Genomic DNA, 14,503 nt, shown 5'->3' on the forward strand with positions numbered 1-14,503 from the left:
CAAGAGAAGCTGAATAAAGTGGGCCTACTAATTACAGATAGACCAAATGTCTGAGTTTGAGAAATGGTTCAGAGAACATCACTTGACTTTTAACACAGAAACTCAACTCTTGATTATAATGAGAACCTTAAACTATGACTCACACTGAGTCATTCATGTATAAATTAAAATAGTCAAAGAAATCAGAAAATTGGCCCCTCTTTCGTAATCTCTGGAGACAAATGATAGTAATCTCTAAAAATTAAGTCTGTCTTCTGGGTGTAGTTTAGGTAAATACGAGGCATGTAACATTTCTCTCCGCTAGGCTATTCATGAAGTTAAAAGATATGTTCAGTTATTCAGGTAGTGACTTTAAGCAGGAAATGTCTCTCTTCTAAATGAATGTAAATATCTGTGAATATACTAGCAGCATGAAAGCTTATTAGGTGATTTTGTGTTGTTCCAGGATAAATGCTGTGTCCAATGCTCAGGTGAGAGGTGACAGCTATGAAAGCGGCTGTTTAGGAAGAACAGGTAAAGGCCCTTCGAGTCGTCAATGTATGTTGGCAGAAGAGGGATTTATTAGCAGAAAAGAGCAGTCTCTTTATATAGGACTAGTTATGATTATACAGAAGGTTTTTAATTCACTTTGAAAAAAAGCTTGTGTTATTTAAATCCTTAACAAAGTTCAAGTTACTGCCAGAAGTACTATTTTAGTCATGTTTACTGAATAAATGTTCACACGAATAAAACGTGATTATTTAAAATCAATGGCTCTTGGATTCCAGGTTACTCTTCCTGAAAAGCTAATGATGGCTTGGGGGTTTAATTAATCAGTTAATCAATTTAGTCATATAATTACGTAGAAGTTCACCTAGTTTAGTTTGCCAGGCTGTTAGTTTCTCTAGCCAGTAGAAAGGTAATGTTCCTTTTTTCTCTTTCCGGGTGTGGCTTAACCCCTTTCAGTATTTTGTTTTTTAAAATCGTCATTCAGTTAATTGTTACAGCAGGTGTATGCATATATGTGACTGCCTTTGATGTGCACAATATACGTTAGGTTAACAGTATTTCCAGTGTTACGCATTCTTAGGACGGAGCTGCAGAAATGAGCGAAATCATAAAGCCTGTTCTTCATGCAGGTGCTCGTGTTTGGCTGTTCATTGGTTTCATGTTGATGTTTGGGTCACTTATTGCTTCCATGTGGATTCTTTTTGGTGCATATGTTACCCAAAGTAAGTATTTCTTCCTCCTTTATTTCATAGAGATTCAGATAGGTCTTTTTTATTTTTTTAATTTTTTTTTTTTTTTACATTTATTTATTGTTGAGAGACAGAGTGAGACAAAGCGTGAGTCGGGAAGGGGCAGAGAGACAAGGAGACACAGAATCCAAAGCAGGCTCCAGGCTCTGAGCAAGCAGTCAGCCCCGAGCCTGATGCGGGGCTCGAAACCACGAACCGTGAGATCATGACCTGAGCCGAAGTCGGACGCTCAACCGACTGAGCCACCCAGGCGCCCCCAGATATGTCTTTTATGTTTGGCTTAGTCTGTTAACTCTTCCTGGAGTAAAATTTAGTGTAACTATTCACTTAGCTTGAAGATATGACTGTGTGAAGATACAGAAGTTGTTGGGTAAAGTGCGAAACCTGTACAGGTCCGCAGTCCCTTATACACAATTCTAAAATCCACAGAGTGCTGAAAGTCAAGGCTTTTTATGACCTTGGCAACAAAACCCGACCTAAGTTGACAGGGTCTCCTTATGGTTTCATTCCATTGAATAAGTATTCAGATATTTTCTTGCGGGAATGTGGTTCTATTTGATTGTGGATACTGGTCCAAACAGAGTCGGGGGGCTGTGTGATATTTATGCCCCATGTTACCATTCTTAAATGTGAAAAAATTTGAATTCCAAAACATACCTTGTCTCAAGTATTTCAGATAAGGGGTGTGAACCCCAGTATCAGCCGCAATGTTTCAGTCATAGGTACAAGGGAGTGTTTTAGGGGCGAGCCTGAAAACCTGTGTGTGGTCTTCATGAAGAAACATTCATGCTCGCTCCACCCAGGTGTTCTGTTTTCTGGCTACTCCTGGCACCACAGCTTTCCTTTAGGGTGGAGTTGAAAGGCAGGACCCAGTTTCAGCACGGGCTTCTAGAAGCATCAGAACAACCTGTTTCACTGGCTCTCTCCCCTCACGCCAAAGACGAGAATCTGTTTCAGATAACACGTAACACTTAACGTGTCTTCTGATCTTCTGATCCCTGTCCCTCTGGAATCTATTACTCTGCTGAACTATCACATCTCCTTGTCCTTACCCCCAGCCAACCTTTTAATACTCTTGATAGGACCCCTTAAGTCTCATAGTTTGATCTTTGGAAATCTTTGTCTTTCACTTGGCACAAAATAAGTCAGTACAAGAGAATAGTGGTTAACTGATGTTTAAATAATACCACTCATGAAATATATCTAAAAGGTGTTATTTTAGTTAATTAAAAATACTAATGGAGTACGCAGTTCTAGTATGAATCTCATGTGAAGGAAAGCACTTTTTTAAAAACAGCTTTATTGAGGTATAATTTGCATATCAAGTAATTTGCCCACTTAAAGTATATGTTTCAGTGTTTTTAGTATAGAATTGTGCTGTCATTACATAATTCAATTTTAGAACATTTTTATCACTCCAAAAAGAAGCCCCTCACCCATTAGCAGTCACTCCCATTACCTTCTCCACCAGCCCTGCAACCACTCGTCTACTTTCTGTATTTGTAGATTTGCCTGTGTCATATAAATGGAATCATATAGGGAAGTGTGTTTTAAGTTCACTTTATCCCTGACTCTAAGTGATATTAGTGATTTCCTTGGAAAGCCTACTTAGTTACTTCAAGCAACAGGTGAAACTTGACAGTTTCTACTGTGAAGATATGCAAAAATCATAACTTCTGGAAGGTGTTTCGGGAAGTACTAAGTTTGTAAAGGTTGTGCCCTTGTTGATCGTATCTTAGTTTTTATTTTATTATTTTTTTAATGTCTATTTATTATTTTTGAGACAGAGAGACAGATCATGAGCCGGGGAGGGGCAGAGAGAGAGACACACACACAGAATCCGAAGCAGGCTCCAGGCTCCGAGCTGTCAGCACAGAACCCGACGTGGGGCTCAAACTCTCGAACCACGGGATCATGACCTGAGTCGAAGTCAGATGCTTTAACTGACTGTCACCCAGGTGGCCCAATTCAGTCTTAATTTTTAAAGGACTAGTACACATTGAGGCGTGGCTCAGTCTGTTGGGTGTCTAACCTCGGCTCAGGTCATGATCTCACGGCTCGTGAGTTTGAGCCCCATGTCGGGCACTGTGCTGACAATTTGGAGCCTGCTTCAGATTCTGTGTCTCCCTCTCTCTGTCCCTCTCCCTCTCGTGCTCTGTTTCTCTCTCTCAATAATAAATAAACATTTAAAAAAATTTTTAAAAAGATAACTAGTGCACATTGAGAAATTTCTCAGTTATGGATCTTATCTTTCTATTTCTACGGCAGTGTGCATTATATGTACTTTTCTGTTTATGAACTGAATATGCTTTTACTTCAGAGAGCATTTCTAACCCATGTTTCAGATCTTTTGCCATACAGCTTTTCTTGAACTATTACTAATCATAATAGCTGCTAACATTTATATAGCACTTTCTGGGCCACGTACTGTTCTAAGCACTATACATGGTCACACATTTCTCATACTCTGTGGGGTAGGTGCTGTTAAAATGCCCATTTTACAGATGAGGAAATTAAGGCATATCAAAGGTAACTAGTTTGCCCATGGTCATACATTTAGTCGCTGGTAGGGTCAGGATTCACATCCAGGGATCTGGCTCAGACTTGGAGCTCTCGACCATGCTGCTGTATTTTTTGCTATGATATTGAAAGCTAAAAATTGAAGGTTTTTCCATCAATTCTCATATTTTTAATCAAGAGTTACAGTTTCATAAAAGTTAAAAATCCACAAAACTTCAAGTAATTTTCAATTTTTTTTCTCTTCCTTTGAAGATAGTAGCTGTTTCCTCCAGAGGAGATCCAGTGAAAGAACAGAATGATGAATTATAATGTTTTTATATTTTTTTGTATATTTTTATAGCATTTTGTATCTGTCATATTTGCACAATAAAACTCCTGAGTTCATGAAAGAAAATAAGTGTACAAGATCATCAAGAATTTAATGTGTATCTTTCTAGCATTTGGTATTTCTATAGTCTCCCACCTTATCCACAGGGGTCAGGTTCCAAGACCCCCTGAAACTGTGGATAAGACTGAACCCTGAATATACTATGATTTTCCTATATTTAAGTACCTATGATAAAATTTATAAATTAGACACAGTAAGAGATTAACCACAGTAACTAATTATAAAATGGAACAGTTATAACAGTATATTGTAACAGGTTATGTGAATGTAGTTTCTCTCTTAAAACCTCCTGTACTAGTCCCCCTTCTTGTTCTTGTGACAATGGGAGATGATAAAATGTCTATGTGACAAGATGAAAGGAGGGGAATGACATAGACATTGTGACCTAGTGTTAGGCGACTGTTGACCTGATGATAAGTCAGAGGGAGGACCATCTGCTTCTGGATGACAGCTGACCGTGGGAAGCAAACCCGCAGCTAGGGGAGAGCACGGTATTGACCTTGGAAAGTAAAGGGACGAGCCGCTGCTTCCCCAGCACTTGTGGTGAAGCTCAAACCATGGCAGTTACTTTGGGTGAAAGAGAAAACCTATTAAGTTCACGGTCCGTTATCCACAGTGAGAACAATCCTTTGTTTTGGGAGAATGAGATTGGCATTCTCCTACTTCAGTTTCATTATAGGTTTCTTAGAGTTGATGAATGAGAGCTGTATTTTATACTATACAGAGTACGTCATTATGAACGGCACAGATGCTTTGTTACTGCCGTTCGCCTTTTGTAATCTCCTAACCCGTTTTACTTTGAATGTGCAGATACGGATGTTTATCCAGGACTAGCTGTGTTTTTTCAAAATGCACTTATATTTTTTAGGTAAGTTGCCTAATTTCTTGATCACACCTAAAACATTGAGAGAAATGTCACGTCATTTTAAGAGCAACATACAGAATGGAACACATATAATCCCTTGAATCAATTACAGTGTATAGAACTTTTAAAAGGTGACAATTCCACTGTTGTCTAAGGGCCTACATAAAACCATTTAATTGGGGTCCTGCTATGAGCAGAGAGCTCAGATGGATGATTTATATATGTTGCTTTTGTAATTCCCACTTAAGTGTCTTAAATACTTAATACTTACGGACCAGGTGGTGTTCCTGTTTTATGGATGAGGAAATAAGGCTCAGAGCTTACTGGACACCCAGCTAGTAATTGCAGAGCCGGGATTTGAACCCAGACTACTGCTTCCACAGCCTGTTAAAAAAAAACGTATCAAGAATCGTTATTAGAAAAAGAAAAACAGGGGCGCCTAGGTGGCTCAGTCAAGCATCTTACTCCTGATTTTGGCTCAGGTCATGATCTCATGGTTCCTGAGATCGAGCCCTGTGTCAGGCTCTGCACTGGAGTTCTCTCTCTCCCTCTCTCTGCCCCTCCCCACTCGTGCTTGCGTGCTCGCTCACTCTCTCAAAAGAAATAAACTTAGAAAAACAGCAAGAAATCAGAATTAATACATATCATGCATGTCATATACAAAACCTGGTCAGGAGATTGGATTTTTTTTAATTAAGTTTTTAAAATAACTAAAAGTAAATATAAAAATAAAACAATATTAAAAGTATTTTTTAGGGGCACTCTTCTAAAAACAAACCCTAAAATGAAGCTCAGATCCTGTGCATTTCAGAACAAATGTCTCTTAAGGTAAGATAGGTATTTTAGGCATCATTTATAAATTTATCCCCCCCCCCCCCCCCACCACCACCTGCCAAAATCATGAAGATCTGAGCCTTGAAGTCCTTGAAGGACTTTCTGTCACTGTTTTTAAGGAATCTGATTATGCTGTGCTGTGATGTAGTTTTCTTCGTATTTATTCTGTTGGAGTTCGTTGAGTTTCTTGGATCTGTGGGTTTCGTGTTCATCAAATTTGCATTCAGCCATGGTTTCTTCAGAGATTTTTTTCTGTCCATCCCATTCTCCTTGGATTCCAGGCACGTGTAGGTTGGGCTGCTCGAGTCGTCCCACACTCACTAATGCTTAGGGGTTTTTGTTTTTGTTTTCTTTCTGTGTTTCATTTGGGTTACTTTCTGTTGTTAATCTTGAAGTTCACTAATCTCTTCTGCAGTGTCTACTCCTCCCATCCATCCAGTGGATCTTTCGTCTCAGACATGTGTTTGTTGTCTCCATTAGCTTGATTTTCCGGATTTCTTCTTCACATGCTCATGCTCTCCTTCACCTCCTTTAACATACGAAGTATGTTTATATCTATTTCTTTGTTTTAAATTTGTTTAATGTTTATTTTTCAGAGAGAGAGAGGCAGAGACAGAGGGAGACACAGAAACCAAAGCAGGCTCCAGGCTCTGAGCTGTCAGCACAGAGCCCGATGTGGGGCTCGAACTCACGAACCGTGAGATCATGACCTGAGCCGAAGTCAGACGCTCAACCCACTGAGCTGAGCCACCCAGGCGCCCCTGTTTATATCTTATTTCAATGGTCATCTCCTTGTGTCAGTTCTGAGTCTGTTCCTATTGATTATTTCTACTTTCTCTTCATTTTGGGTCTCTTTCCTCCTGTTTGCTTCTTCGCATACAGCTGGTGGGGGGCTGGATATTTTGGCATCCCTTTAAATATTTTTGAGCTTTGTCCTGGGTGCAGTTAGGTCACGTGGAAACAGTTTGACCCTTTGGAGTCTTGCTTTTGTAAGCTTTGGTGGGCAGAACGAGAGCAGCCCCAGTCTAGGATTGATTTGTCCCCTCACTGAGGCGATACATTTCATGCTCCATGTATTGTGAAGCTGTCCACTCTGCTTAGGAGATTGGAACGTCTTCCCAGCCCTGTGACAGCTCTGGGGGGTGTTCTTTCCCTTCTCTTGGGTCGTTTGCTCACGTTTGTCTACTGATCAGTACTCAGCAGAAGACTCCAGGGGGTCCTCCTGTGCCTCTCCCCAGCTCCCTGTCTCTTCAGCTGTCTGTGCTCTGCCTCACAAACTCCAGCTCTTTGACCTCTTTGGCCTCCCTGAACTCTCAGCCCCATTTCCTCCGTTTAGGGAGATCGCCGTCCTCTGCTCTCTTACCGCGCTGTGGCCTGGACCTTCATGATTTTGCAAGATGTTTTGACAGTTTCTGCTCTCTTGTGTTGTGTTTCTTGGCACGTGACCAGCAACCTTCTGGGGATACAGTTAAGTTTTCATGGAGACGTCTCAAGGCAGTGTTTAGAGATCAAATTTAAATTCAGATTCAGCCCTTTGTGGCACATGAAAGGGCAGTTTTGGGCGAACAGAAACCTTGCCCGTGTAAAGGCCTGTGCTCATGCGGGCTGTGGCTACTGCATCAACTGTGCGTTCTGCTCAGAGCCTGGCAGGTAACCAGCCAGCCGTGTGCTTCCTCTGTGCTGGGTCTGTCTTTCTTTCTTTCTTTCTTTCTTTCTTTCTTTCTTTCTTTCTTTCATTTACATCCAAATTAGTTAGCATCTAGTGCAACAGTGATTTCAGGAGTAGATTCCTTAGTGCCCCTTACCCATTTAGCCCATCCCCCCTCCCACAACCCCTCTGGTAACCCTCAGTTTGTTCTTCATATTTATGAGTCTCTTCTGTTTTGTCTGCCTCCCTGTTTTTATATTCTTTTTGTTTCCCTTCTCTTAGGTTCATCTGTTTTGTCTCTTAAAGTCGTCATATGAGTGAAGTCCTATGATTTTTGTCTTTCTCTGACTGACTAGTTTCACTTAGCATAATACCCTCCCGTTCCATCCACGGAGTTGCAAATGGCAAGATTTCATTCTTTTTGATTGCTGAGTATACTCCGTTGTATATATATATATACCACATTTTCTTTATCCATTCATCCCTCGATGGACATGTGGGCTCTTTCCATACTTTGGCTATTGTCGATAGGGCTGCTATAAACATGGGGGTGCATATGTCCCTTTGAAACAGCACACCTGTATCCCGCGGATAAATGCCTAGTGGTGCAATTGCTGGGTCGTAGGGTAGTTCTATTTTTAGTTTTTTGAGGAACCTCCATACTGTTTCCCAGAGTGGCTGCACCAGCTTGCATTGCCACCCACAATGCAAAAGAGATCCTCTTTCTCCGCATCCTCGCCAACATCTGTTGCCTGAGTTGTTCATGTTAGCCATTCTGACAGGTGTGAGGTGGTATCTTATCGTTGTTTTGATTTGTATTTCCCTGATGATGAGTGACGTTGAGCGTTTTTTCATGTGTTGCTTGGCAATCTGGATGTCTTCCTTGGAGAAGTGTCTATTCGTGTCTTTTGCCCATTTCTTCACTGGATTATTTGTTTTTTGGGTGTTGAGTCTGATAAGTTCTTTGTAGATTTTGGATACTAACGCTTTATGTGATGTGTCATTTGCAAATATCTTCTCCTGTTCTGTCGGTTGCTTTTTAGTTTTGTTGATAGTTTCCTTCGTTGTGCAGAAGCTTTTTATTTTGATGGGATCCCAGTAGTTCATGTTTGCTTTTGTTTCCCTTGCCTCCGGAGACGTGTTGAGTAAGAAGTTGCTGCGGCCAAGATCAAAGAGGTTTTTGCCTGCTTTCTCCTCGAGGATTTTTTGTGATGGCTTCCTGTCTTACATTTAGGTGTTTCATCCATTTTGAGTTTATTTTTATGTCTGGTGTAAGAAAGTGGCCCAGGTTCATTCTTCTGCATGTCGCTGCCCAGTTTTCCCATGTGCTGGGTCTTTCTAAGGGCCGGAGTACAGCTCTTACGTGGCTGGCTACCCTTCCTCTGCCTCCTTTTGCCGTTGGCCCTCCACCCACTGGCCACTAACTTTTGAGGTTTCTTAAGGCTCCATTCCACGCCTCTTGTCTTTCTAGGTGAGCTCCTTCATGCTCAGGACTCCAGTTATTGCGTATATTCCGATGAGTCACAGATGGCTGTCTCCACGCCTGAACCGTGTGTTCACATTCCTACTCCTCCCCTCTTGGGTGGCTGACACTTCAAATCCAATACATCCAGCATGCCCACAACTCACCTTATAGTCCCAGAGTGTCCCCACTGTCTGCTCCTCTCCCTTTTTCCCCTGTACTTTGCTCAGGCCGTTCCCACTCTTCGTTTAAATCTCAGCTCACTCTCCACTTTTTCAGGAAGACCTTGACCGCTCTCAAACGGTCAGCTCCTTATAATTCACTCTCTTGGTATCAGGTTCCTCGCCTTTACAGCATTTTTTTTTTTTTTCTGTTGGAATTTGATTATCTCCCTCAGGCTCTCAGCTCTGTTATTGCTTTGCCTTGCTTTGACTCATACGTTCCTGGCACTTAGCCAAGAGCCTGCTGCCTAGCCAGTCCTCAGGGTACAGTAATTATATGTTAAATGAACGAAGAATTACAGCGTGGCCTGTTTCAGGATTCTTCAGTTACTGTAGCTCAGGTGTGGTAGAATCCTAGCAATATAAAGGGGCCCTAATGCCTGCTACTGTAAGAAATGCCTCTTTGCCTTACAAGTTTCCTATCCAATAACTTTCCAGGCTTTAATAAAGTGTAATCAAGCTTCGCCATCAAAGTCAACAAACTGCTGTACAAAACAAACACATTCAGACCCAGCACCATTGCAGTCTTTATTTTTATTTTTATTTTTATTTTTATTTTTATTTTTATTTTTTTTAAGTTGATTTATTTTGAGAGAGAGCGAGCATGCACATGCAAGTGGGAGAGAGGCAGAGAGGGGGAGAGAGAGAGAGAGAGAGAGAGAGAGAGAGAATATCCCAAATAGGCTCCACGCCAAGCCTGGAACTCAAGGTGGGGCTTGATCCCACGACCCTGGGGTCATGACCTGAGCTGAAATCAGCAGTCAGACGCTTGAACTACTGAGCGACGCAGGCACCCCTGCGGTCTTTATTTTTAGAAATTGATAACAGAGGAACGAGTGAGGTACCTGTCAAAGCATATTTAGAAAATGAATCCACTGTTGCTCATTCCCTGTGTTTTTTCCTCATGATTTATTTTAATATCTTTCTAGCACTCTGATCTACAAATTTGGAAGAACTGAAGAGCTGTGGACCTGAGAGCCCTTCTTAGATCAGATTTCCTTTGGTTCTGTTCTATTTGTAGATAAGTTTTTCTCTCTCAACATAATTTACACATTGCCAAATGGGATAGATTGTATATTACATATTACATGTTTTGTTTCTCTACACTTTTATGCTCTGAATTTTGAAATAGTTTTATGAAATTTGTCTTTTTTTTTTAATCACTGAATAGATTGTTAATATGTACATAATATAAAACTATATAGCTGGGATGGTATCATTTTTTTTTTTTTTTTTTAATCCCTGAAGACTTAGACCCTGACCTGGTCACTGAGCCAGCATTGTATCATCGTGTCATCTTAGAGTTAACTGTTTTGTTTCAGTATCTTGAATTTCTGAAGACGTGCAGAAAATACAGCTCCATGTATCTGAAATAAGCACTGAACCGTTCAAAAGGGTATTTCAGCAAGTTGTAATTTATTTTGGCTTAAAAATGAGATTTTTTTTTTAAGGAAAAATGTTTGTTCTTCTGTATTAAAGAAGTGGACTTTTATATGAAGATTTTTTAAATGCCTGAAGGACTAGTTTGAAATCCTCTTTCAAAAAACAATGCCTGTAACATGACTTTATCTGAGAAAGGATAATACATGATCAGACGAGCTCAGTGTCGTACGGCCGATGGGAAAAGGCCGTAAGGGAGCCCAGCGACATGCTTCTTGTAAAAACAGCTCCAGTGATCTAATGGGGTTCTCTCTTGGCAGGCTGTTATTATCCGACATTACAAAATTCAGCATCAAGCGTGACCCAACTGCAGTTTAAAAGCATGAACCATATCACAAAAACCGGAATCATTCGTCTCAAGATAAAGCTCTTCTTCCCAAAGAGAATGATTACGACCTAGTGAAAAATTAGGCCTTTCCTCCACTTAGTTACCGACTGCAAGGGTCTCTTTGCGCTGGCTCTCAACTCTTCCTGCAAAATGTATCTTTAACCTCAAGGTCCACGTTCCAGTCGAAGCCTCCTTTTGCGGAGTTTGAAACGCTGCTTTTGCACCGCGGGTATTCCTCTGGGGGATGTCAAAGGGATAGCTGGGTCTTAATTGCTTTTTTGCTTTTCTTTGTTAATACAGGCTTTGTGTGGCACTTTTCTTCCTCCAGAGGGATTTTATAGCACCTTTTGTTGTAAGACAGAATAATAGTAATGGTATTAATATCAGCTCCTAACGTAAGCCTTATTTTGTTTAACCTCCCTCCTCTCTGAGAGGGCTGGCCTGTGCACAGAGTATGAAGCGGTTGTGGAATGCTGTGCCTTTGTCTAGATACCTTCTTGTTTAGTTATTTCCTCCTGTGTTGCTGTCTTTTCCTCCAAATGTCAGTAAACTTTGTCTTGCTTCCGACAAATTGTAGGACTATTTGTTTCCACCCTCTTGTAACTTGTAGCAATAAATACTACTTCTCACCCATTCCAATCTTGTTTAATCAGTTGGAGAAAACGAACCATAAAAATCGGCTTGTTCCTTTTCCAGTTATTCAAGTGGATCCGGTCAAAGAAGCCGTTTTCTTTAGAACATAAAGAGAAATACGTGATACTCATTGTTTGTAAAATGCTAGCGTGAAGGCTAACGAACAACGTGCTGGAAAATCACTGGAAAACAGTGGCAGTTTTATTTTTTTAATGTTGATTTATTTTTGAGAGAGAGAGTGCGAGCAGGGGAGGAGCAGAGAGAGAAGGAGACCCAGAATCCGAAGCAGGCTCCAGGCTCTGAGCTGTCAGCACAGAGCCCGACATGGGGCTCAAACCCACACGCCGAGAGATCATGACCTGAGCCGAAGCTGGACGGACGCTCAACTGACTGAGCCACCTAGGCACTCCTGTTTTCTTTATTCTTGATTCTGCCATGAAGTTGTTTTGTAGTTGTGAGCAAATCATTTAATTTTCCTCTATTTGTTTACTCACTTTAAAAAAAAGGGTGGGATGATAATGTTAGTATCCACTCTTACAGATATTGTGAGTTAGAAAAGGTAGAGTCCTTCAAAATCATTTAAAAATACATGCGACTCTCTTAATACAAAGCTCTCCCTGGGGCTATCCGGGTGGCTCAGTGGGTTGGTTAAGTGTCTGACTCTTGATTTCAGCTCAGGTCATGATCTCATAGTTCGGTGAGATCCAGCCTGTGTTGGGCTGAGCGTGGGGCCTGCTTGGGATTCTCCCTTTACCCTTCCCACGCCCATGCTCTGTCTCTTTTCTCTCTCTTTCTCCCAAACATAAAAAATAAAAAAACCTATCAAACAGGTTCAATGGCTGTTGAATCTGAATCTTTTTGGTGTTTATGTATAGACCAGTGTTACCAGAACATTCTATCTTATTACACTGTTTCTAAGATCCTTATATTCCTTTTCTTGTTGCCACTGATGAAAAAATAGAGGCTAAATTCTTCCATTATGTACATTTCGACATGTATCAACATAATGAAGTAGCAGGTTTGAAGACTGAAAGATTGATGTTACCAAGCCATGTAACATTGGCTGCTTGAGCAAGAACCCACCCAGGGGTTTGACATGGATGCATTGAACTCGGGTTCTCAACATTTTTCCATGATGGAGGGGTTTTCAATCAGAACGCCAACTCAGGAGCATGTTTTTTCATCGTTCCTTTTTAGATTCAATTCATGAAATACTGTCTTCTGCCAGTCTTACAAAGTTATCCCAAATTTTCCTGTTCTCTCTTGTCATCACACTCTCATTTGGATTCCGTTTAAAGCTGATTAAAGTTTGGAGCTACTTTCAGACCATCTCAAGTAACACCCTGTTAAATCCTAAGGGAGAAACATGCTAATTTTATTCTGCTCTAAACAGGTTATCGCATTTTGTTGTTAGCAGCTGTGCAGTTTGGCACACTCTCTTCACTGTTGAAGTAGAAAGTACTTGAAGTAGAGATTATTTGAGTTACTTAAAAAAAAAAAAAAAGTTTTAGTAATCTGTATGCCCAACACGGGGCTCAAACTCACAACCCCGAGATGAAGAGTCTCTACCAAGTGAGCCAGCCGGGCGCTCCCTTGAGTTACTTTGGTGATTGTTTTTCTCTTTTCTTTGGTTGAAAACAAAGGAAAGGCCTGAAGTGATTGATAGGTTCAGCGCTTTTTTGCAGAATCACCAAAGAAAATCAGGGTCTGCAATTTTATTTTATTTATTTATTTATTTTAATGTTTGTTTTATTTTTTGAGTGAGAGGGAGAGAGAGAGCGAGAGAGCGCGAGAGCAGAGGAGGGGCAGAGAGGGAGACACAGAATCCGAAGCTGTCCAGCCTCGGAGGGTCCAGCCTCCGAGCTGTCAGCAGAGCCTGATGTGGGGCTCGAACCCTCGAACCATGAGATCATGACCTGAGCCGAAGTCAGACGATTAACCAACTGAGCCACCCAGGTGCCCCAGGGTCTGCAGTTTTAAACCTGGAGTAGATCTTCACCTAGGGGGAGTTGTGACGATTTTGGCTTTCGCGTCCCATTGCCATTTGCCTAAAAACAGTCTTTATGATAGTTCAGTTTTATTAAAAATGAACTCCTTTATATTTTCTTTGATATCTGAAGACAGCCTTTACTTATTGTCCCTGCCCCTCAATTTCATGATGAACAGGCCCCAAATATTTTCTCCCACCCTTCTTTTCCCTCCCCACCCCCACCTTAAACTTACAAGTTTTTCAAATACAATTCTCATTATTCAAGGTAGGTGGGTCCTGTGAAGTCTCCCCAACACTGAATTAGCGAATCATTACCCCCCCTGCCCCGGGAAATCCAGGGTCAGGTTAGCCCCTGCCACATTTTGCTCAATAACCTAATTCTGCTTGATGTGGGTCTCTGTTGAAAAACATTTAATATCATTGATTCATTAACCTTGAACTCAAAACTGCACTGTCACTCATGCCCGAAGGAAGCTTCTCTCACCCTGGTGTTCTCTCCGTGAGGCCCATCCCAGCCTGCTCGCGCCCAGGAACACAAGACCACGCTTGTGCACCGTGTTTGGGGCCATTTTGCACGGGGGGATCACCAGCCAAACCCTGGGGCGGGAGACACATGACACTAAGTAGACCTGACACTCAGCCGGAGAGCTGAAACAACAAGAGAGGCAGAGTTCTCCGTGCATCTCGGCCCGGATGGTGCAGGTCAGACGACTCTTGCTGGCCGCTCCAAGCGTCTGTGCAAATGGCCTGCGAGTGCTCTCAGTGGGCGAGACAGACAAATCCTTGTTGTAGCAAGTAGTCCGACTCACAAATAGATGGACATCGACTGTGGCCGAAGGGCTCCTGTTGCCCTCATTTTCCTTTAACACGGTTTATTTTCCCTCCATCATCCCTCTCGTGGCCCATTTCTGCCCCCACTCCGTGCTCTGCCGCCGG

The 14,503-nt window shown here is 41.7% G+C and overlaps 1 protein-coding gene across 4 annotated transcripts in view; it reads left to right on the top strand.

Annotated features, from left to right (window-relative positions):
* Positions 1-11,577, top strand: part of TMEM50B (transmembrane protein 50B) — a 33,917-nt gene extending 22,340 nt beyond the window's left edge. For 3 of the 4 annotated variants that reach the window (XM_060640431.3, XM_060640430.3, XM_060640432.3), the window contains 4 exons: positions 446-513; positions 1,119-1,211; positions 4,957-5,014; positions 10,106-11,577. In XM_060640431.3, the coding sequence (XP_060496414.1) occupies positions 446-513; positions 1,119-1,211; positions 4,957-5,014; positions 10,106-10,151 (265 nt within the window). In that variant the 3' untranslated portion in view covers positions 10,152-11,577. The other variant, XM_060640433.3, reaches the window with a different exon arrangement.
* The last annotated feature ends 2,926 nt before the right edge of the window (positions 11,578-14,503 follow it).

This window comes from Panthera onca, chromosome C2, assembly GCF_046562875.1.
Source record: "Panthera onca isolate mPanOnc1 chromosome C2, mPanOnc1 haplotype 2, whole genome shotgun sequence".
Taxonomy (NCBI): Eukaryota; Metazoa; Chordata; class Mammalia; order Carnivora; family Felidae; genus Panthera; species Panthera onca.